Below are 22,753 nucleotides of genomic sequence, written 5' to 3'. Positions count from 1 at the left end.
GCCCTGGATTTCTGAGATGTTTTTAGTAAATATTCTAACCACTGGAATACTTCACCTCATCCTCCATGACTGCAAACCAGTTGGTCCGCGGCTGTTTATTTGCTATTCACAGCTAACCCTTATATCTAAGGGTCTTTCCCCTATCTGCCACCTGGGGACGCGCTTGGTAGAAGGTAGTAACTCCCCCAATTACATACCAATTACCCTAGCAATCAGTGGATCAGAGTTTACACGGATGGCTCATCCCATAAAGCCACCACAAATGGAGGAGCTGGAATACTTATCGAATGGCCAGATGGAGGAAAACTAGAAAAATCCATTGCAACTGGAGAGCTCTCTGACAGTCACAGAGCAGAAAGGGAAGCACTAGCACTAGCTGTTACCATGCTAGCAAATCATCCAAGTTCCCCTCAATGTCAGATTGTCTTGCTAACCGATGCAAAAACAATCCTCCAAAGCTTGCAAAACTCTGATTCCTCTTATATTAAAAACCTCAGAACAGCACTAACAAAGCTCAACAACAACAGCAAAAAAACTGTTATTCAATGGATACCAGCCCATATACAATTAGAAGGAAATGAGAAGGCTGACACACTCGCCAAGAGTGGGAGAACTAACTCACAAGTAAACTCTGCACTCTATCCAGAAGAAATGAAGAAATTAATTGTAAACAAAATAAATGAGAAATGGACGAGCTCTCATCCAAATCACAAGAAAGATGATGCTTACTATAAGCTATCCCGACAAGACCAACGTTTAATCTTTCGACTCAGGACCGGACACAACAGAATGCGACAACATATGCACCGGAAGCTCAAAATTGGAACCAGTGAAATCTGCCCATATGGAGTATCACCAGAGAATGCCGACCACGTCCTCCAAAACTGCTCTCTTCACCAAGAGGCCGTATAAGACATTGGCCCCAAATCACCCCAATAGAAAGAAAACTATATGGAGAGCTCCCTGATTTGGAAACCACTGCGCAGTTCATCTCATGTATTGGTCTAGTCATATGAACACTCCAACATAACAATGAGAACGATGAAGAAGAAGAAGAAGAAGAAGAAAGCCTTCAGGATAGAAGACTCAATAGTAAAGTATCAATTATACATAAAACACTGAACCATAATCTTCAAATACAAAAACAAAATCTAACAAAAGACTCAGAAAGACACAAAGATAAAGGCAGATTCCTCATCCCGTATGCTAGGACAAATTTGTACAAATGCTTCTTCTTTCCTTGTGCTATTAGAGCATGGAATGGGTTGCCTGAACTAGCCAGGAAAATTTGTGACTTTGCAGAATTTGGGTCATTGGTTAATATGCATGACTAAATGCATGACGCGTAGGACGTAATCGTCTAGTTTTCAAAATAAAGTCTGTGTTATATAAAATAAGATATGAATCACCTTTTTATATTATGTATTAACGGTTGAAAATCAAAAAAGGAAACTGAATTATATTTTTCAAAAATATAAGTCTGATACTTGTGTTTGGTGAGTAGCCGATCCTTCCGACGTGATGTCCAATAACCCTTACAACAATGGCGATTCATTTATACATGAAGTACTAACAGAAATCATTTTAAATATACATGCTGCCTAAATTGAAAAGCAAATCCTAAATGAATATTCTATACCGACATTCGAACAACAAATTTACAAATATATATATATAATATTATGGCCGCTTTCGGACGTCTTTCAAAAAACGCTGTCTTCTATTTTTATACTCTAATGAGAAGTTACAAGTAGATAGTTAACGAAATCGTTTCTATCGGAAGTCATATTAACTTTGGTTCTTTTTAAAATGTATCTCCTCTGATATATTTAACCTGCTTAATAGAGACATGAAGAGACAGCATCCTGCTTACTTCCCTTAGCAACGTTGCAATACGGCACACTATCGTACTGATTTTCCAGGAGACTTGAAGTACCTGGACACAAAGGGCACTTAAAGGTCTACTTCTGACAGCTAAACTGAAAAGACAGCGTTCTGATTCCAAGTATGCCTTACACTGGGTAGCGAAAAGCACTGGGGAACTTTCATTGATGTAGTGGACATACCAGGTAGATATGGGACTCGAACCAAACTTTTAAAGTTCGGGTTCGGTTCTGTCATATTTAAGTTCGAGTTCGGTTCGATGACGAGTATAGTTTGGGTTCGGTTCGGTCAGATCTAATGTTCGGGTTTGGGTTCGGTTCGATGCTATGAAAAGGTAATAACAAAAACTATAGATATGTTATCTGTTAAATTCATGCTATTCATGGAATGTGGGAAGTTTATACGAGACTAACTCCTGAAAATCCCACTGCATTGATGAGACACGATGTCGAAGCACTAAATCTAGATGTTCGTCTGTCTGGCGATTACGTACCACTGGTTTCGTCGCTTTCCCGCCAGCGATATGAAGAGTTGCAATGTCGTTTAGAAGGCACATATGTCAGCTATTACATTCGAAATCAATTCTTTTTTCTCAGTTTGTTGAGTAGATTTAGATATAATGGGATGTCTCTTTCTGTAATTTTAAAATTGTTTTTCTTACCGCGAATAAGTACCAAGACTAGAGCGCTCTCAGATGTGTCGGTGGCAGTAGAAAAGATTTCAAACTCTGCTGCTCTATCTCTTCTTATTTTTGAATTGAGATTTCTAACTGTCATGAGAAATAGGGAGACGGCTTCCATTACATTCTTTTTTTCATTACATTTTTTCCATCACTGATATGACCCCCTTTTTTTTACGCATTCGCCGTCGAAAAAGGACTTCATTTTCACAACTTAATATGAGAGCAACTTTATAGCATACCCTTACTGCCGACTCATTTTCTTGTCCCGTCTTGATAAATATTTTTGTCAATAATCTAATCTCTAACCATTAATTAGCAATCTTTTCTTCGTGGCTAAAACTAAGAATGCCGCCATATTTGTTTTTTTTTATTCCAAAATGCTATTTAACGTTAAGTTCTATAGAAACAGCCAAATCTAGCATACTGTCTCATTTTTTATTCTCGACAAAACTGCAAAGATATGTCCAACTTTCCTGGTAGTTTCTACATTCAGAGCCTAGTTTTCATTTCTTCGAATTTCCCTTTTCATTAACGCACAATTATTAAACGTTACGGCACACTTCGCGTTTGATACCCAAAGAACCACCCAAAAATGATGCAGGAAAATGCACACACAAAATGTCGTTGTCACGGCCAGCTCAAGACGGTAGCAACATTTTCCAAGAATTAAAAATACCTGTCAAATCATGTCGCTGAAAACTAAAGTTGTTTTTTGAAGACTATTGCAAAATCTTGATTCAGTTCGGTTAAGGTAGGATAGTTCGCTCAGTTAGGTTTGTACTGATCAGTTTTAAAGTTCAGTTTCGGTTGGGTCATAAGTGAGGTTTGAGTTTGGATAGTTTGGTTCTGGATCGGTTTGTTTCCTATCTGTAATGCAAAGGTCTACATGTTGATGTTTGACAGTTGATAATGTAGCCCCAAAGGAGATGTAAGCTGACAGTTAATATAGGATCAACCAGGGAGATGTTTATTGAGGATGGAGCCACAAGGGCGATGTTTGTTGATAGCTGATGCTGAGGCAAAAAGGGTGATGTTTTTTGACAGTTTGTTGAAAGTAGATGCTAGAACTACATGGGCCATGTTTGCTGACTGTTGATGCTGGAGCCACATGGGCCATGTTTGCTGAAAACTGATGCTGACAATTGGTATAGCGACAAGAGGTTGAGAAACGCTGTTCTGCGTGAAATCAAGTTATGGATGAATCATCCCCGTTTCATCAAGTGTCACTCATCCAGTCATCCAGTGATCATGGCCTTTTAATTTCATTTTTTTTAGCTTTATATTGAGAACAAAGAAAACAAACCAACGTAAAAAATACGGACCTCACTTAATCTCTGTTTCAGTTACATAAGGAAAACAAAACCAGCTCTCAGCTATCTAATCCTAGCTATTGTCATCATATGTCACACCTACAGCTGTGCTATTGCTAGATTTTCTGATCTATGTGTGAGTGTGCTTTAGTGTAAATGTGTGTGTGTGTGTGTGTAACTGTGTATGTATGCTACTTAAGACTGTGTGTATGTTTTCGTTCGCGTTCATTCGCGTGCATTAAAATATCAAAGTAAAAAAATCTTGGTTGGATTCGTCATTAGTTATCTTTTTTTTTTGCAGCGTACTAGTTAAGACCCGTACCTCACTAGAGTGGAGACGCTGTTACTTTTGGATTTATTTCAGTTCAATTGAAAATGGTTTTGAATGAAGAACATTTTCTCTAGAGCAGAAAACAAAACGAAACAGTATATAAAACAAACAACAAAATAACATTTAAAAAAAACAACAATATTAACCAACTGTAAGGATGTTATAACCCAAGACTTCTATTCATTTTGTGCTTCGTTATCCAAACTCACTGCAAACTCACTTCGTCTACTCTGATTGCCTTTTGTTGATTAATAGCCAATAACCAATAACAACAATATGAGACCAAAAAAATAAACCCCAACACAAACAAACATAAAAATAAGATAAATAAACTAAAAGCATAAAAGCAAGAAATTTTCACTACGTACTATAATATGTCATATCTCTAAATGACTCTCAATGACTCTTATTGACTCTAAATGACTCCCAATGACTCTAAATGACTCCCAATGACTCTAAATGACTCTCAATGACTCTCAATGATCCTTAATGACTGTAAATGACCCTAAATGACCCCAAATGACTCTTAATGACCCTAAATGACTCTAAATGACACTCAATGACCCTAAATGACCTTAAATAAACCTTAAATTATCCCAAATGACCCTAAATGAATCTAAATTGAGCTTTACAGTTGTCTACTAAACATATCTTATAGCTCTTTCTCTCACACATCCACGAAACATTTTTAATTTGAACAGTTGATATTTGGTATTCAATCTTTATCACCGCTAGTTATTTGCCCATTTAAAACAAATAAAAAGATCCGAGTACTAGAGTGAAAGTCTAGTATAGTGTCCATATTAAAATTATTTTTGCTACAAACAGATAATCTCAGAAAATTTGATTATGTAGTGGTAAAACGAACGCGAAGATTGTCATAAACTAAAACAAGCAAACAGAAAAAAAATTTCGAACAAAGCTTATCTAATGGAAAAAAAAAACAACAACCCGCTAATTACTGCCAGTTGTCTGAAAGTTACAAGGTTTATCTCCGTTTCTGCTTTTCAAAATAAAAATTAATAATTTGTTACTAAATGATTAAAGTAAAGTTCCCCTTTCAGACCTTGTGGTATATTGGGTAGATGATGTAAAGGGCATCTGTTTCTGTGGCCTACGGTTAACGAGGGTGTCATGTGGCCAGCACAACGATCGACCGCTTTTACTTTTCCCCAACAAATGTCAGGTACCCATTAGATCTGGGTGAACTCGTAGGCGCCCGAAGATCCCGAAATTAAAAATCCCAGTCTTCATCAGGATTCGAACACCAGATCCCGGTTCTTAAGCCAAGCGCTTTACCACTCAGCTATGCGCATCATACTAAATGATGAACTAATTGATTAATTTTTGTGTTCATTCGTGTATCGTCATCAAGTATAAATACTTAGGCAAAATTTCAGCTTGATCCTAGAATGGGAAATGGGAGAAAAACTTGCTAAAATGTAGTAAGGGGATTAAATCCATATATACATCCACATCTCTTTTTAAGTTGCATTTATACCACTTGTTTCGATATCAAACAATATAATTAATCACCAATAATTAATTAACTAATAGGTTAATTGTTTTGATGGATTCTTATTTTGTCAGGCTCAATGAATACCTGTGCAAAGTTTTAACTTGATCCGAGACAAGGAAATGAGAGAAAAAAAAATGTTTAAACTTTGTACCAGAAAGAGTGAGCTATTATAATAATTATATGCTTTATAAAAAAACACTCTCTCAACACAGGGTGTTATTAAAAGTGTTTAATCCTTTCTTATACTACTTCCAGTCCAGCTGATTAAACGAATTAGACACGCACACACACTTGGAACACTACTGAGCTTGTAACAAGTCATTAAGTATACATTTCTTCTGTATATGTCTATAATACATTGAGATATAATCTCCGAGTCAATGTTGTTGAACAGTTTGTAGTTTCTATTGTCTTTATTTTGTCTTTAATAATGCTAATATCACATTAGATAACGAGTTGAACAGTGACTTTATAGTCATAAAAAGGTTCATTTATTTTCCTTTGAAACTCAACAAAGACCTCGCTGATTTACTAATGTGGCCTAGTTGGTTTGGGGACAGCTCTTTCCACAGGCTGAGAACCCTTCCGTTGGAGGCCAGCTCTTGCAACAGGTCGTTATTGTGAATGAGCGCTAGCTTGGTGTTGTAGAGAGAATGGGTGGGAAGATTTTGGGACTCGTTTTCGTTGATCATCACCACCATCACGTGACCTAGGTATAGAAACCAAAAAAAGTACATAAAATTAGTATATTAAATTTAGTTTGTTAATTCTCCTTTTGACTAAACACTAATCACATTAGACAACTATAGCATATTACAAAACCATATAAAGAGATTATCAAAAAAAAAAGACAAACCAACGTATAAAATAACTATATTACATCTCGAAGACTCCTATCTAACATTACAGTCCTTGAGACTACTAATGTCTTATCATTTTCTTATATCCACGGTTAACGATAGTATCATGTAGCCAGCACAACGACCGATTGCATATACTCAGTTTAAGTTCGGGCATACAACAATATTAATCGGCATTTGTTCCATGCTCGGTGGTCAGGCGCATTGTACATCGACCTTCACTCCGAACTGTTTACACCAGCAATTTTTCAATTTTAACTGTCCAAATTATTGAGAAGCCAAAAAAAAAAATTTTCCAAAAAGGTATTTTTAACTATTTGATAATATAATTATAATCAAATCCAAATATTTTAATAATTACATTGCTAACCAAAAGCATAAAAGGGAGATAATTTTGTTTCTCAAATTTGAAGTCGGCTAGTTCCTTCCCCTGACATAATGAATATGAATAATAAATATCCAGTATACAAAATAGAAACTTTGAAGAGAAATGGAATGTGTGTGTCTATGTAAATAAGTGCGTGCTTGTGTGATTGTCGCAAGATATTGATAGTGTTCATTAACAAGATGTATCGTGTAAGGACGTAATCATCTTCTCTTTTGAAGTAACGCCTGTATTTTTATAAGATAAGAAAAATGGACGTCAGACCACAGTGGAAGTGGTGATACTTGACTGACTTGCGCACTGCGACTTGATCTGTATTTGTTGGCATTTGACTATTCTAGATTGAATGTTAATCGAAATCCGGCCTGGTCATTACAATACAAAACTTGAAACAAATAAGACTTGATAGTATCAACATCTGTTCGTATCATTTCTCATAATAATCGATGTTTACACTCGAGCCTCGAAAGTGTGCAATGCAATGTTATCGCATAGGTCATAACGTCTTGCATTTAAAGCTGACCTCCAACGGAAGGGTTCTCAGCCTGTGGGAAGAGCTGTTCCAGAACCAACTAATACAAGGTTTGACTACAAACGTTGCCGCCATTATATTATCACTTAACCCGTCGTGCAAAAAGGGTCAAACCTCAGAGAGAAAGGTAGATAGACTATTTCAGTATAACGGAAATGAATTGATGCCATTTCAAGCAGCCGTTTGGTTTTCGCAATGCCCTCACTGGCTCCTTGGTTACCGACCTTCTGGGCATTTGCTACAAGTTTAATTTAAATCTAAAACTCATGCAATAGTATAATTAGTAATTTAACGCGCTGTTACGAACTACTTTCACTCCAGAAGGCTGCTTACTCATATGCCAATAACTAAGCCCCCGAGGTTATCAAATGTTAATATTTCACCTTCGAGGTTCTCACTCAAATGTCCATATTTCACATCCCGAGGTTCTCAAATTTCAATATTTCGACCCCAGAGGTTTTCAAATGTTAATAACTCCCCCCAGAGGCTCTCAAATATCAATAATTCACCCCAGAGGTTATCAAAGACAGTAATTCACTCTAAGTGGTTCTCAAACACCATTAATACACCTCCAGATTCTGAAACGAAAATAACTCACCCCCAGAGGTTCTCAAATGCCGCAAGGTCATGAGCAGCTTGCTGCTTCGCTGTCCTTCATCGCTGCCCAGAGACGATTTGTCCTCTCCGTCGGGCGAGCAGTCCACCAAGACTATATACAGCTTGGCTCGCGGACAGCTCTGAAGAGATTCCACGGAATCAATGACGTAGCAGTATTTCATTGGCGCACTAGCGTCATCGGTGGCGCACTTGACCAGTGTCTCAGCCAAGTCCTCGTTGAGTTTCCAGGCACTTTTGTTCAGGCCAATCAGACAGACGTCCTGTCTGTTGAAGCTTGTCATCTGCTTAACTAGCACTTGACTTCCGGAAGTGTTCTGTGGAACGAGAGATTGGCTAAATTAAACCGCATATAAAATGGCTTTCAAATAAGCGATTTCATCCTTAATATAATACATTGTTTTGTAATTGATCATTTGTTTATTTAATAACTTCTTCATTTGTGCTACAAATGTAATTGGGAAATTGTAACGAATACAATACTTTTTTTTAAAAAAGCTTCTTCTTGTATCAAATCATTATGTCTGTCTGTCTTTCTGTCTGCGCTATTTCTCCCACATGCCAATCTCAGATCAAATTAAAAAAATTGCACAATTATTCATTGTCGATGCCAACACACGAATCAATTTTTTAACCAATCAATTAGTCAATTTTTTAAATAAAGAAAATGTACTAATCTAAGGGGAGATAAGCCTTATAACGACAATTAGGTCGTTTGCTAATAATTTTAAACTATCGACTTTGTAAACTATAAACCTTCTATAAAAATACTTGAGTAGCTCAGTGACTAACAGATCGGCTCTCCATCATAGAGGAAGTCGAAGTCAAAGTAAGACTTAAGCAATTTGTTTTAAAAATAGCCTGGAAACCTTCTTCCAGATACGCCCCTCCCTTACTGGTCCACAAAAGTGTTTGGACCCTAGCGCACTGGGCATGATACAAGCAAGAAAGTTACACAAGTTGACTTAATACAAATATTTCCGATCGCTCGAATGTAGACTTGTTAGTCTAGATATATGAAAAATTGTCACATGTGTGTATATGCGCAAACCTAGTTCATCCAATGTAAGCTTTTTTTTAAAGTTTTTTTTTCTTGGTTACATTTTGCTTGTTTAATTGCTCTTGTATTGCGTGTCTTCATGTGTCATAGCATGCCTCAGTGCACTCCTGTCATATTTCTTTTTTGAACTTGTGGTTACAAGAAGTTTCTGTGGGAAGGTTGCAACGCTGTGTTTTGGGCTCTCAGCAAACACAACTCAGCTCGAGTCAAATCCAAATTAAAAATTCCTGGTTTACACCGAGATTCGAACTCGAGCCCCCCCCTTCCCACTGATAGATAGCCAAACCACAAATCCCATCTTAATGATGAATGCATAATATTGTATAAATTACTTTCCATCCGCCATTTTGTCTGAAAAATGACATCCACATGCATACAGTGTAAATAGTATGATTATCAAACTTATTGTAAACACTTAGAAGCTCTACACTTGGGATCAACTCGTGTACAGTTATAAGACTTAGAAGCTCTACACTTGGGATCAACTCGTGTACAGTTATAAGACGATGTTTACATGTTAGTTCTAAAAACAATGGACTGTACTAGAGCTAATTGGAGGAATCGAACTTAAGTCGTAGACTACTCACAATGGTGGACAAACTTTTAAGTATGGTACAACTGGCACCATTCTGGTTGCTCAGGTCATGGCTCCCGTGTCGAGACTGATGTCCACTTTTGATGTTTAGTTTCGCTCTGAGGGTCAAAATAACCTGCCCAGCCACAAACACCAGGACCAGGAACCCGAGACACTCTGGAAATAAATATTAAATTTATGGGAATAACAATAACAATAACGTATAAGCCAAAGTGATCAGAAGTGATTAAAATACATAGATTAAAATCCTCCTCAAGGGAAGTTATGTGTTTCAACAAAAAGTTGCTGAGTTACAATCATTTCAACTATAACCGTTTCTTAAATTATAATTCAAGACGGATAAACAGTGTAAATACGCTAATGTAGTCATGCATGTTAACTAGAGGCTACTTGTATCATTTTTCTGTCTCTGGTGGTTTCATTGGTTAGGTAGTTTGTCTTTGATATTAAATAATATTTCTATTACTATTTTTATATTTTTAGGTTAATCACTTTTCAATTATTTATGATTTAATACTTATGAATTATTAGAACTTACAAATAAAAACCTATATAAAAAAAAGAAAGCCCACAAAAGAGACACATAAAGCCCAAAAAAGAGGCAAAGAAAAGAGGCCTAAGGCCCAAGGATTCCTATGATGATAAAGCTAAAATTCAATAGCGCAAATTCTGAGGTTTCCTTTAAAAAAAATAACTAGAGACTTAACACTCTTAAGTCATTGACCTTTCTGGCTGATTCGGGCAACCAGTTTCATGCTTCAATGGCATTAGGAAGAAGGGAGCACTTTTGTCTTGATATAAGTACCGTTCACTTAGCTTTGTGTCTCTCTGTGTATTTTATTAGGTTTTGTTTTTGTATATTATGGTTTAGTGTTTTATGCATTATTTGTACCTTACACCTTAAATGACATATTAAACTTATTTTTTAAGCAAAATTTTAATTTTGTATGAATATACTATAAATTATCTAAAAGTGTAATCATTTTAACTAAAGAAAATCTTAGAATTCAATATTGACAGCTGTGTTTAAACTGTGATTCAGATTTCACTAGTCAATTAGTAATTTGATATTGTAATATTTTATATTTACATTTTTTGTAACATAACATTGAACGCATGGTATCGATCTGTGCTGACCACTCAACGTCCTAGTTCAACATAATGTCCACTACAATCTATCTAGTTTTTCAAAGCCAATATCTACTAGTCACAATGAAAGCCTAACAAGATTTCGACCATCCCAGTGCAACAAAATGTGCAGGTATGCGGTCAGAACTGTCGTCTGTTTGGTCCCAGTTTCTAGCCCGCCTCGACTCTCCAACGTCCCACGGGAAAGTTTTGGCTCAGTTATAATAATCTTCAATTCTGAAGGAAAATAGAAAACATAAAAAAAATCATATTGGTTTTAGGACACAAAAGACTTCTCATCCAATCCTACCCTGATCAGAACGTAGACAGTACAGCGTAGTGCTTTGAATGTCCAATACAAATTGAAAGACATTCAAAATACTTCCCCCCCCCTTCCACTTAAGGTCATGGAGTAGGGGCACTCGTAAACGTTATGCGAAACCGCTTCCACTGACGTTTGAAACCTAGAAGGATAATTTGCCCTGAAAAAGCTAAAGTTTGCACCGTGTCGTTCTGTCTGGGTATACTATTTTACGTTTCGAGAGACGATCTTTTCCCTTTGTAACTTTGTGTCTGACTAAAGAGGCCAATCCTTGATGCACAGCTGCGGTCACAGGTTGGTCATATGTAATCACCAGGCGTCTTTGCCTTTTCACCCTTCTTTCTACTACAGCTGTGTATGGCATCTACAATCCAAGAGCCTTCCTTTAAGCTCTCTCTCCATGTGGATCCATCCAGTGCCACTTTTTCCCAGCTGGTAGTCTCGATTTTGAAGGGCTTCATGTCGCGTTTACAAACTTTACATACATCCGTATGACGTAAATGTGGGCGACCAGCGGCTTCCCTGCCTCCTGTTAGATCACTATACAGAATGTCTTGTGGAAGTCGACCTTCTGGCATTCTATGAATGTGACCAAGCCAGCCAAGGCGTCTGCTACTGATAACACAGCGGATGTCCTGGCACCCTGCTTTTCGCAGCACTTCCTCGTAGGTTATCTTATCTGGCCACCTTATTTTTATATATGGGTATACACTGTGCTAAAATGAATTTCTTCCGACCTTTTTAGCCACCATTATGGGTTGTCTCGTTCTCTGGTCTAATCAGTTTCTTCCCAGGATATAAACCTATTCGTATTTTCTAATAACCATCAGATTCTATTGACATACAGATCTATATTTACTTTTTTAAAATCATAATACAAACAATTCTCCATCATTTTAAAACACAACGCAATACATTACAATAGATTAAAAGACATCACCAAACATCAGAAAAGGATCACATTGTTGATATCAAAATAATACATCCGAAAATATCAAGTCATCTGTTACTAAATATCAGCCTTACATTAAATTATCAGAATAATAAAAATCCACAAGTACTCACCATTCAAATATAAAAGCAAAAGCACTACTCACCACTAGAATACCTTCTCTAAATTATCAGACTAATAACATACATAATAATGACCATCAGATTACATAAAAAATTTTACCACTATATATTTAAAATGAAAAGACATATCCAGTACTTACCATCGGAATACAGCCTGGAAGACACTTCAGATATCTGATCACTCAGCTTGTCTATCTTGTCTGATAGAAGTTTGATCGTGTAGGTAAAATTGTCTAGTTTCCGTTCCAGCTCCAAGTTGGAATAAGTTTGATTGTTCACTTCTGCGGCTATTATCTGTGGACAGAAATCCAAACACGAGTTGAATTCATAATAAATATAATCTGTCGTATTTATCCATTTAACGACAAAGTATTAATATAGCATATATAGAATTAAAAGTATGCCAGTTCCGCCATAAAATGTACCAATCACTTTGTAGGCAAGACATAGATCTAGTAATTGTGACCCTTCCAGAATCTAGATTTCAAGATTATTAAATACTGCAACGGCATTAAGGTTTGGTTCATAGATAGAAATAGACAAAGGGAGGCAAGCGAAGAGAAACATTTAAAACACAACAAGAAGGGAAGTATGAGATATGGATCCTAACAGCATCTTGCAGTGAATGCTGATGATTTTTATTTATAAAACCTGACTTGGCAGGGCCGGATTTACGAAAGAGGAGGCGTTGAGCAGCATTTTTATAGAGACTCCAATCTTCTTTTTAAAAACCTAAATAAAAATGCAATTTCCTAAGCCCAGAGTAATGTGCATGTGGTCATATTTTTAAACAACCCATAAATAGGCCTACTCTCTTGAGTCTCTCGTAAATCCAACCACGTGACCCTGAGCCTGTATATTATGGATGGTGCAGAGATTATCTTGCTTTTTTTTTTTTTTTCACATTTTACTATGCACGGCGGTACATGACATGCTCCCGAGTACGCATTCTACATATATATAATGAAAGTTTTATAAAATGGGTCTTCAAACTCACGCATAGCATCTAGCATCTAGCATTTTTTAAACCATTTAACTTTACAAAATACAGAAGCTCTAATGTGATTGATATGGAGTGTTTATGTGTGTTTGTCTAGGCGGATGAATTCTGATGTAGACCCAACACTGGATTAAAATTTATGTAGATGAGAGGAACAAAAGGAATAGGGGGGGGGGGGCTCACCGCTGATGAAAAACAGTTGAAGGCAGAGACATGATACGAGGGACACAATCAACTTATGTCGGAAACCCATCAGAACTGGGTGGACTCAGGCGCCTTAAAGATCCCGAAAGCAAAAATCCCAGTCTTTACCAAGATTCGAACATGTATCCCTCGGTTCAGTAGCCAAATCTTAGCCAGTAAGCATATCGCTTCCTATTACTTTAATGGATCTTATACATTTACATCTAAAAGCAGGAAATATTTTTGAATAAAATTCAAGCTTATATTGTTTAAAGAAAGATTGGTGTCAAAGTTCCGTTATATGCCTACAAAGGTTATTTAAGTATCTGTCTGGTGCTACGATCAAACTCCCAATAACACCAGCAGTGATAAAATATGTAGATTGTTCTGAAACTATTAGTATATTTATTGTGATTCCGGCCGAAAGAGAAAACTATAGGGTTACTTTTTTTTTAATTATTGCCAAAAATAAAAGATGTAACTCACCCGAGCTACGGCCATAACACAGAAATATTGATTTAACTTTTTGCTAAGGACAATACAGCTCAGACTTTGGCCAGGGGCAAGAAACTCGTTACCATTAACACACATCACTAGCGCTCGGTTACCTCCCTTGCGACGACTTGCTCTTTGAAGGCCATCTCGATGAGTCTCAAACGGTGAGCCAAGTCAGACATCACGAACTGCCAAGGGCAAGACTCGGAAGAGGCGGGAACCAGCTCGTTCTTGACAGACTCGCAGACGACCATCGGCTTCCTGCTAGCAGACGTGAGAAGACCATACGCCACCAGAGAAATCAGAATGCCAGCAGACATGACACTGCATTATGAAACAAGAAAATTATATAAAAAATAATTATTAATAAAAACAAAGATAATACGAAGTGTAATTGTATCAATTAGTTTGGATCAGTCATGACAATTATTAGAAACAGGATTACAACGGTAACTGGGCCCCACGATGACATGCTAACTACTTTAATGCAAACTAAAATTTTATGGCCGTATCACAAGGTGCTAAGGGCTGGCAAAGACATTCCTTCAGGGAACAGTGCCAGTAAAAAACGTTAAAGAATGAACAGGAATGTCATTGGATGAAATTCCATCCAAAGAAAAAAGACGGAGAGAAACAAAGAAAGGCGCTCAACAGATCATGGGTAGTGCCCCAACTGTTCAATAGGAAAGGCGGTCAACAGATCATAGGTGGTGCCCCAACTGTTCAATAAGAATGGCGGTCTATTGATCATGGGTGGTGCTCCAACTGTTCAATAGGAATGGCGGTCAACAGATCATGGGTGGTGCACCAACTGTTCAATAGGAAAGGCGGTCAACAGATCATAGGTGGTGCCCCAACTGTTCAATAGGAATGGCGGTCAACAGATCATGGGTGGTGCCCCAACTGTTCAATAGGAAAGGTGGTCAACAGATCATAGGTGGTGCCCCAACTATTCAATAGGAAATTCGGTCAACAGATCATGGGTGGTGCCCCAACTGTTCAATAGGAAAGGTGGTCAACAGATCATAGGTGGTGCCCCAACTGTTCAATAGGAAAGGCGGTCAACAGATCATGGGTGGTGCACCAACTGTTCAATAGGAAAGGCGGTCAACAGATCATGGGTGGTGCACCAACTGTTCAATAGGAAAGGCGGTCAACAGATCATAGGTGGTGCCCCAACTGTTCAATAGGAATGGCGGTCTATAGATCATGGGTAGTGCCCCAACTGTTCAAAGGAAAGGCGGTCAACAGATCATAGGTGGTGCCCAACTGTTCAATAGGAAAGGCGGTCAACAGATCATGGGTGGTACACCAACTGTTCAATAGGAAAGGTGGTCAACAGATCATAGGTGGTGCCCCAACTGTTCAATAGGAAAGGCGGTCTATAGATCATGGGTGGTGCACCAACTGTTAAATAGGAATGGCGGTCAACAGATCATGGGTGGTGCCCCAACTGTTCAATAGGAAAGGCGGTCAACAGATCATGGGTGGTGCACCAACTGTTCAATAGGAAAGGCGGTCAACACATCAGGGGTGGGCAAATTACGGCCCGGGGGCCACATTCGGCCCGCCGAGGTGTTTTTTGCGGCCCGCCAACACCTACAGAAATCAGGTGTGCCCACAGTATATAAAAATGCAAATATAAAATATAGAAAAAAATATCTATATAAATTATTGAAACTGTCTCATTATAAAAAGATTAAGTAAACGAAGATTATGCTTATTGGCTATACATTAATACACTCAATTCAAGACACAATGTATGACTTGGAACAAGATGGCAAGTGTAACAAATGATGGAGCTCGATCTTTGACTGAGAACCATAAACTTGAAACAGGAAAGATTGCACAAAGCTGCATTAAATTTCAACATTAAAATACCAAAAGCGCACACATAAACTTACTAAAGCCAGGGATAGTTTTGATTTTATGAATAAATAATCCAATGTATCCGCTAGCTTAGCATGGAATATAATATCTCAAGGATGAAATTGTTATGTTACTTAAAGGACAATGACTGTGACCTTGTTACCAATATTTCTAATGAAGAGTGGAAAACAAAATTTCATGTTTTGTATCATTGCTATTGCAATTGATTCCTTACATATGCCTGTTAAATCTTTTCAAACAACAATTTCTAAAGGCAAGCAAAACAAAACTTTTTGTCCTTTTCCTTTGCTGAAAGGTGAAACTATCTTTAGAGAAATGATTAAAAGTACACCACTTATTAAGAGAAGCCGATTCAGCTCCAGAGGACATGAGCCTCATGGGTGCCAGAAGCTGTATTTCCACACTTAAAAAACTTTGCTGCTGTTCACACTACTTGGGTACACATACATCAGTTCTTCTTCTTCGTTCTCATTTTACATTTTGGAGGGTTCAGATCAGTAATCCTATATCTGAGATGAACCGCGCAGTGGTTTTCAGATCAGGCAGTTCTCCGAATAGTCTTTGGAAAGTCTTGTTCGGGTCTCTTGATTTAGTATGCACCATTGAAGGATATGGTCAGCATTCTCTGGCGATGCTCCACAAGGGCAGGCTTCGCTCGTTCCGACATTTAACTTCCGGAACATAAATTGTCTCATTCAGTGAGCAAGAATTTTTTTGTGGAAACTAAACAAGTATAATCACTGGTCAATGTTGACTGACTGTAATTGGACAGCAGTCACAGGGGTAACAACTAGTAAGATAGTTTCATAGTTAAGAAACATTATGCACGAGTGTAAAAAGTAAAATACTGCACATTTTGGGTTAAGTACAACTGTAAATTTGTGGGGATATTGTGATATAAAAGGACAACAGCAATTTAAAAAAAATCGTATTACAGTGTATATATGAAGTAATAGACATTCTACACAGCAAGCTTATCTTTCTAAGATAAGATCTAAGATCTAAGATATTTCTAAGATCTTTCTAAAATGTGGACCCCCATTCCCAAACTTTTTAATGCGGCCCTCGATACAAAAATGTTGCCCACCCCTGGACTAAGTGATAGGCGAAGATGAAGGTGATGATCCTCACTCATCTGTAAATAAACACAGATAAAGTTCCACACACATTTCCCTTAAAAATAGTTTTCATCTATAGAGAAAAATCTATAAAAATCTAGTTTTATGGTGTATCGGCGGTGTTTTAAAAAATGTTTTTGATAATTTTATTTAAATTCTTTTTTTTTTTGTCAGCATTAAAATTCAATTTAGCATCATTCATTGTTTAGATTATTTTGAAAATCACCAATAAGAACAGAAACACACATATTAATGTAAACATTGAACTTGCAATAAAAACTCTAGAAAAACTAAGTTTCCATTAGACAAGTCAAAGACAAATGGAAAGGAAGCTAAAGACCATGACCAAAAAAATCTAGATCTGGGTTTCTTGTATTTGTTGTTGTTTGTTTCCTGTTTTCTTTTCACAAGTCTTGAAGGATCAAGTTTTGTATCAGCATAAAGAGTTCATTCCCTTGAGTCAGGGGAGGTGACTGGCTAGAATAATAGCATTTCTCACCGAGGTAATTAGACTTCCGGTGACCTGACGTCACGTGGGATGTAAGCTCCACAACAAGTACAAGACACAAAGACATGGGAAGAAAGGAAGTCAGAGAAAAGAATAATGGAAGAAAAGTTCAGAAGAAAAAAAGAAGAATTTCTATTGTACGACCCAGGCAGCAAGAATCCAAATCAGTATTCGTGATAAGTTAAGTTGCAATAAACCCAATATAAAATCACACACCACTTGACATTTCTGGTATTGTAACCAGTTCATATACTGTAAGCTGCCTCAGTCATTGTAAGTTGATATGGGCATTGTAAGTTGTTTCCCTTTTGTAACTCCTTTCAAATATTCTTATTTAATATCATCACTTCGGACTGGGAGAGGAGCTATTTTAAAATACAAATAATTTAAATAAATCTGAGTTGGACTAACATGTTGGTTACATGTGACTATAATAACAAGCCGCAATTTATTTTTGTATCAGACAATACGATTGCTTAGATTGTAAGTGAAGTTAGAAAAGTTTCAATTTTTTATAATGTTCTCTGTAATCCAATATCTGATCACCCAAACAATATCGTGATACTGGAGCTACTACTTTAAAGTATACATTTAAGACAAAGCAATTATATATAAAATACGTACAAAACATTTATTCTAGAACTTGCAATCACTATGATGATGAATCATAAATAAACAATTTAATTTCAATACATTTACAATGAGGTTCCGAAACAGTTCACACATCTGCTCATATAATCTCTACTCTCTACAATCTACGTGATACTAGACTAAAGCAGACTATCTAAACTTAAACTTTTCTAACACGCCTAAAAATTTCTTAATTACTTCTTAATTTTAAACAATTCGTAAACAATATTCATCTATGACCTTAGAACGCTATTACACTGTTCAAAAATCTAAAATAAACCAAAGATAAACAAGCTTGTTTTTCAAATATGACCTTAACAATTTTTACACCTTACGTGACAGTTGTAACTGGCTATATAATGGTAACTATGTAAAATTGTTACATTAGTACAATTCTATACTTTCAGTCATCAAGTCTGATGACACTATTTCTGAAATGAGCAGGAGATATTTGAGGACAATATGAACTTTCGATAATCCGAATTGAAATCATGAAATCTAAAAGCACAAACACAATACTGCAAACTAGAATACACAATAAGAAGTACATCTCAAAAATAAATCCACAGAAAAAGTTTTGACATTAAGTTAAAAACTTATGGACCTTGCAGTCAAGCTTATCGCGTTTTTTTTTAACATTTCTTTCGAAAATTTGAAGTTAATGGATGACGAAGTTTTTGGTAACGGAAGTCAAATTCAATTTTGATTTGTAGTTATCACCCTTGATATATTTAGCTGTTTTAGTAGAAACTCGCAGCATTCAATCACAAAATGTGCAGAGTGATATTTTCATTATGTTCTCTGGTATCGTAGTACATTTTATTATAGTATTACTTGTTGGACTGGTTACAAGTTAAATAGCATTGGTGGAGTGTTTCTCAAAACTTTGATAAGAGGCACACACAGCATGTACGTAAGAAACAGACTTGATGGGTGATATTAGTGATATTACAAGTGAGACGTGCTAGGTGCATCGAATTGTTAAGCAGGCACTAAATTTGACGTGTTTAGTTCAGACTAGTAGATGACCAGTTGGCTACAGTATGGAGAGGTGATGAGATAGGGGTGTAGGGGAGGGTGTCACTAGGAGGTTAGTTTGGTATTTATTGAGAGAGTCAATAGTCTGAGGAAGAGAGGACTACCCCGAAGACTGGGGGGGGGAAGGGGGGGAAGTACGTCATGAGTTAATGAATTAATTAATCTGTGCATGCTGATGTCTTATGAAATGAAATTAATATCATTGAAAATAAATATACATTAATCCCTGTGTCAAGCCTGGTGTCAGAGGCGGCCTTAGCAGTGCGCGGGACCCTGGGCTGTGTCAATGTGTCATATCAGGACAACGAATATTTTGTACGATGGGCTGAAGGTGGCTAATGATTCAAAAGATTCTCTTTATTGCGGGACCCTTAAGGCGCCTGGCCTGGGGAGGTTGCCCCAATCGCCACCCCATAAGGCCGCCTGCGCTGGTGTGTAAACTGTAAAGTACTTCATTCAAAACAGTGCAAGAGCTAGATCTAGTTCAAACACGGTCTTCTTTTATAATCTCTTGAAGACTAATGCTTGGTTGTAGAAATCAAACAGGGAAATGTTGCCGTTCTACACATATTAAATAAGAAAAACAAAACAAAAAATTTAATACAACTTAAACGAAAATATTTTGTTTTTAAATGTCAGCTCAAACTGGTATCGAACTCCTGATTTTGACACCTTGTACGAACGCTGCTATCCACTATTACAGAAGGCATTGTATAATTGTGCAGTTATTTATTGGTAGTTTCATTTTATATAGACATCTAGAACTAGATCTAGACTAAAATTATAGACTTTTGGTTTAGAACTCTTAGGATCTAGTCTAGATCTAGATCTACTTCTAGATCTATAATCTAGATGCAATCTTTATTCGATTTACTGAAAAATACAAGCAAAGCTCAGATAATCTATCAATAAATTTTAAGCAACTTTAAATTTAATAAACAACTCAGTTATCTGTACACTACAGCTGACTACTCAAATTTATTGCCAAATTTATTTTTTATTTTTTTTTTTACCTGGAAATATAACGGTCAAACTAGAATTTTCCGCGTGTGGTCAACGAGCTTGTAATTCTTTTCTCTGCTTTATACAGCAACTGTTAAATTTCTAGGAACATCATTAGAGCCGTTTATGAGATCAGCATTTAAGTTCCACCCTCCACCTTTCAGGAAGTTCTGACTTAAATAAAGGTATTGTAAAAAACAACTACAACAGCACTTACCCGATTTTCCTGGCATGTATTGTGAATATATTAACGGTTGTTGTCCAGTGTCTGTTGAGCTCACCCCAGTCCATTTTGTCCCCAGTATGTATTACATGTACCTAAACCAGAGTGACCAGTCTTTGATGTGACCTTTCCATCTTACACTAAGAGAGATTTAAAAAAAGGAATATAAAACATAACCAAAACAATGAATAGATTATAGAAGATTACTTTAATCACTTACACTACTGAATAATACGGCTTGTCTACGAGATTAATGAGGAATGCAGTATTTCTCGTCTCTACGCAGCCCCAGCTGTGACCTACATATTTTGCTACATGTATGGCAAGCAAAACCGTTGTCCACAGGTGGTCGATTAAGATTTTCTTTTCGTCGTCTCATGATATAGTAGGACACCAGGTATCTGATATTCTCGTATTATTTTTAAATTGCAAAAGCACTTTCTAAAAAGACTTCATTTTATTTCAATAATTCCTATGAATAGAAGCAGGCGAAAGGGGTGAATGGGGTTTGAACGCCTGGTGTTAACAATTTAAAAGCATATGTGACACGGTCATAATGATAATAACTTTATTAATACATAAAAAAAAGTCCACTGCCTGTATTTATCTTGCACACCCAGAAATATTGCACTATGTCCTAACAACAAAAATCTCACTTATTATTATCAATGGTTCGTAAAACTACATCTTTATGTGTTTGTTTTCAAACAACGTGATATGACTACATTGATAAATTGGACGAAATGTATTCATGTGGGTGTTGATGTCTGGTCAAACTTTGTTTCTCACCAGGAGAATCATTTCTGTCAGTGCGTAGTTTAATACGTACACACACACAGGAATGGAGAAGTCATAGTCAGCGTCGTCCCCGGACGAGTACAGAGAAAGGTGATGTTAGCATTAATATTGTCCAGCGTTTTCCAAACTGAATAAGTGTGACCACGAACTATTGTAATTAATTAGCCAGTAGGCCAACACATTAATTAATTTCTCTAAAAAAAATAATCAAAGTGTTCCGATAAATATTCAGAATGTGCGAAGTGTTCTGTTAAGGAAAAAGGTTGGGAAACACTGGTCTAGGCAGTAACATGTTTCGAAATGCTATTTCTGCTTTTTATCTCTCCTGTCTTTTGTATTACACATTTTCTCTTATGTCTTATGTGTTTTGTTTCTATGGCCGACGTCTAGCAAGAGTGTTATGTAGCTAGCTAAACGACCAACCGCCTTTCCCCATCCATTAGAGTTTGATTAACTCAGAGCGTCTGAAAAATGCCGGATTTTAAAAATCCTACTCTTTACTTAGATTCGAACCCTGGACCTCTCAGTTCAGAAGCCAATCGCTTTACCACTCATTCACTACATCCCCTCTGTCTTATGTACCGCACAGTTACTCTGCTTAAAGACTACACATTTAATACATTTTAAAATTCTAAAGAAATGTGAAAGCCAAATAATCGATTACACTGTAATGCAAGAGAATCCTCTCCAATGTTGGAATATGTTTCAAATCTTTCTATAGATATTAATGTGCATTCTTGTAGTCGGTTTAAACCGCAATATTGATGTACAAACCTGCAAGTCTCTCATAATGTTCTGTTTGAGCCCATAGCAGAGAATCGCACACTTATTTCCCAGAAAGAATTACTACACACGCAGAAGCCAGTGTTAATGATGCTAGTATCCCCATGTTAAGTCTGTGCTTAGCCTGGCCCTGGCCAATACTGTCGGTCTAGCGAGAAAAAAAAATAACATAGCACAGTATGAACAGAGTTAAAGAAAGTAAAGGGAACCAAGGGAACAGAACAAATACATCTCATCGGCTTCTGTGCCGGACATGAAGAGAAGGGGGACAATTCAGGGAATCAAAAAGAACTCAGGGGCGAACACAACAAAATGATGCTTTAAATATTCATGGGGACAGCGGTAACCAAACTTGTGCCACACTAGTGTCTAGTTATAGGATGGGGGGAGGTGAAAGATGGGGGGGGGGGCGGGTGAAAAGGTGCGGTCTATGTCCTTACGGTCATAGTAATGTTATTTAGGGTACACACACACAAATAGGGGTGGGTGGTAATAAAAATTGTAATTTCTGCGCATGTCTCTTAATTATGTGTTTGTAGGTGGGAACTTTAATGAATTTTTAGACAAACATGACCGTGAACAGTGTTATCTATAGACACAGAGGCGGCTTTAGCAGTATGGGGGCGAGTATCATACGTGGGGCCCCTGGCGAGAGTTATATGTGGGCCCGTGAGCCGTACGCGTAGACTTTACATCTTGTACAAAGTAACGCTAACGCGTTCGTCGACCTCTACTGCTGTAGTAGGACCTAATATTGTTACTAAAACATAGTACCTTACCTAGGTACT

General features: G+C 37.1%; 1 protein-coding gene across 1 annotated transcript; it reads right to left on the bottom strand.

Annotated features, from left to right (window-relative positions):
- Positions 1-5,940: 5,940 nt before the first annotated feature.
- Positions 5,941-22,177, bottom strand: LOC106079706 (uncharacterized). The gene is made up of 7 exons (XM_013240908.2): positions 21,957-22,177; positions 20,379-20,524; positions 14,089-14,299; positions 12,438-12,591; positions 9,766-9,929; positions 8,102-8,435; positions 5,941-6,435 (listed from the first exon to the last, which is right to left on the bottom strand). Exons 2-7 carry the CDS (start codon positions 20,450-20,452, stop codon positions 6,218-6,220), a joined length of 1,155 nt encoding a protein of 384 aa, XP_013096362.1. The 5' UTR covers positions 20,453-20,524; positions 21,957-22,177; the 3' UTR covers positions 5,941-6,217.
- Positions 22,178-22,753: the final 576 nt, after the last annotated feature.

The sequence above is a fragment of the Biomphalaria glabrata genome, chromosome 6, assembly GCF_947242115.1.
Source record: "Biomphalaria glabrata chromosome 6, xgBioGlab47.1, whole genome shotgun sequence".
Lineage (NCBI taxonomy): Eukaryota > Metazoa > Mollusca > Gastropoda > Planorbidae > Biomphalaria > Biomphalaria glabrata.
The sequence above is the reverse complement of the archived record's forward strand: the minus strand, read 5'-3'. Positions and strand labels throughout refer to the sequence as shown.

Excerpts from the sequence above, each read along its gene's own strand:
- LOC106079706 (XM_013240908.2), bottom strand. The coding sequence starts at position 20,452 with ATGGACTGGGGTGAGCTCAACAGACACTGGACAACAACCGTTAATATA. Across the intron at positions 12,592-14,088 it reads AGCAAGTCGTCGCAAGGGAG|ATAATAGCCGCAGAAGTGAA; the intron begins GTAACCGAGCGC and ends TTCTGTCCACAG. Across the intron at positions 6,436-8,101 it reads GCATTTGAGAACCTCTGGGG|GTCACGTGATGGTGGTGATG; the intron begins GTGAGTTATTTT and ends TTCTATACCTAG.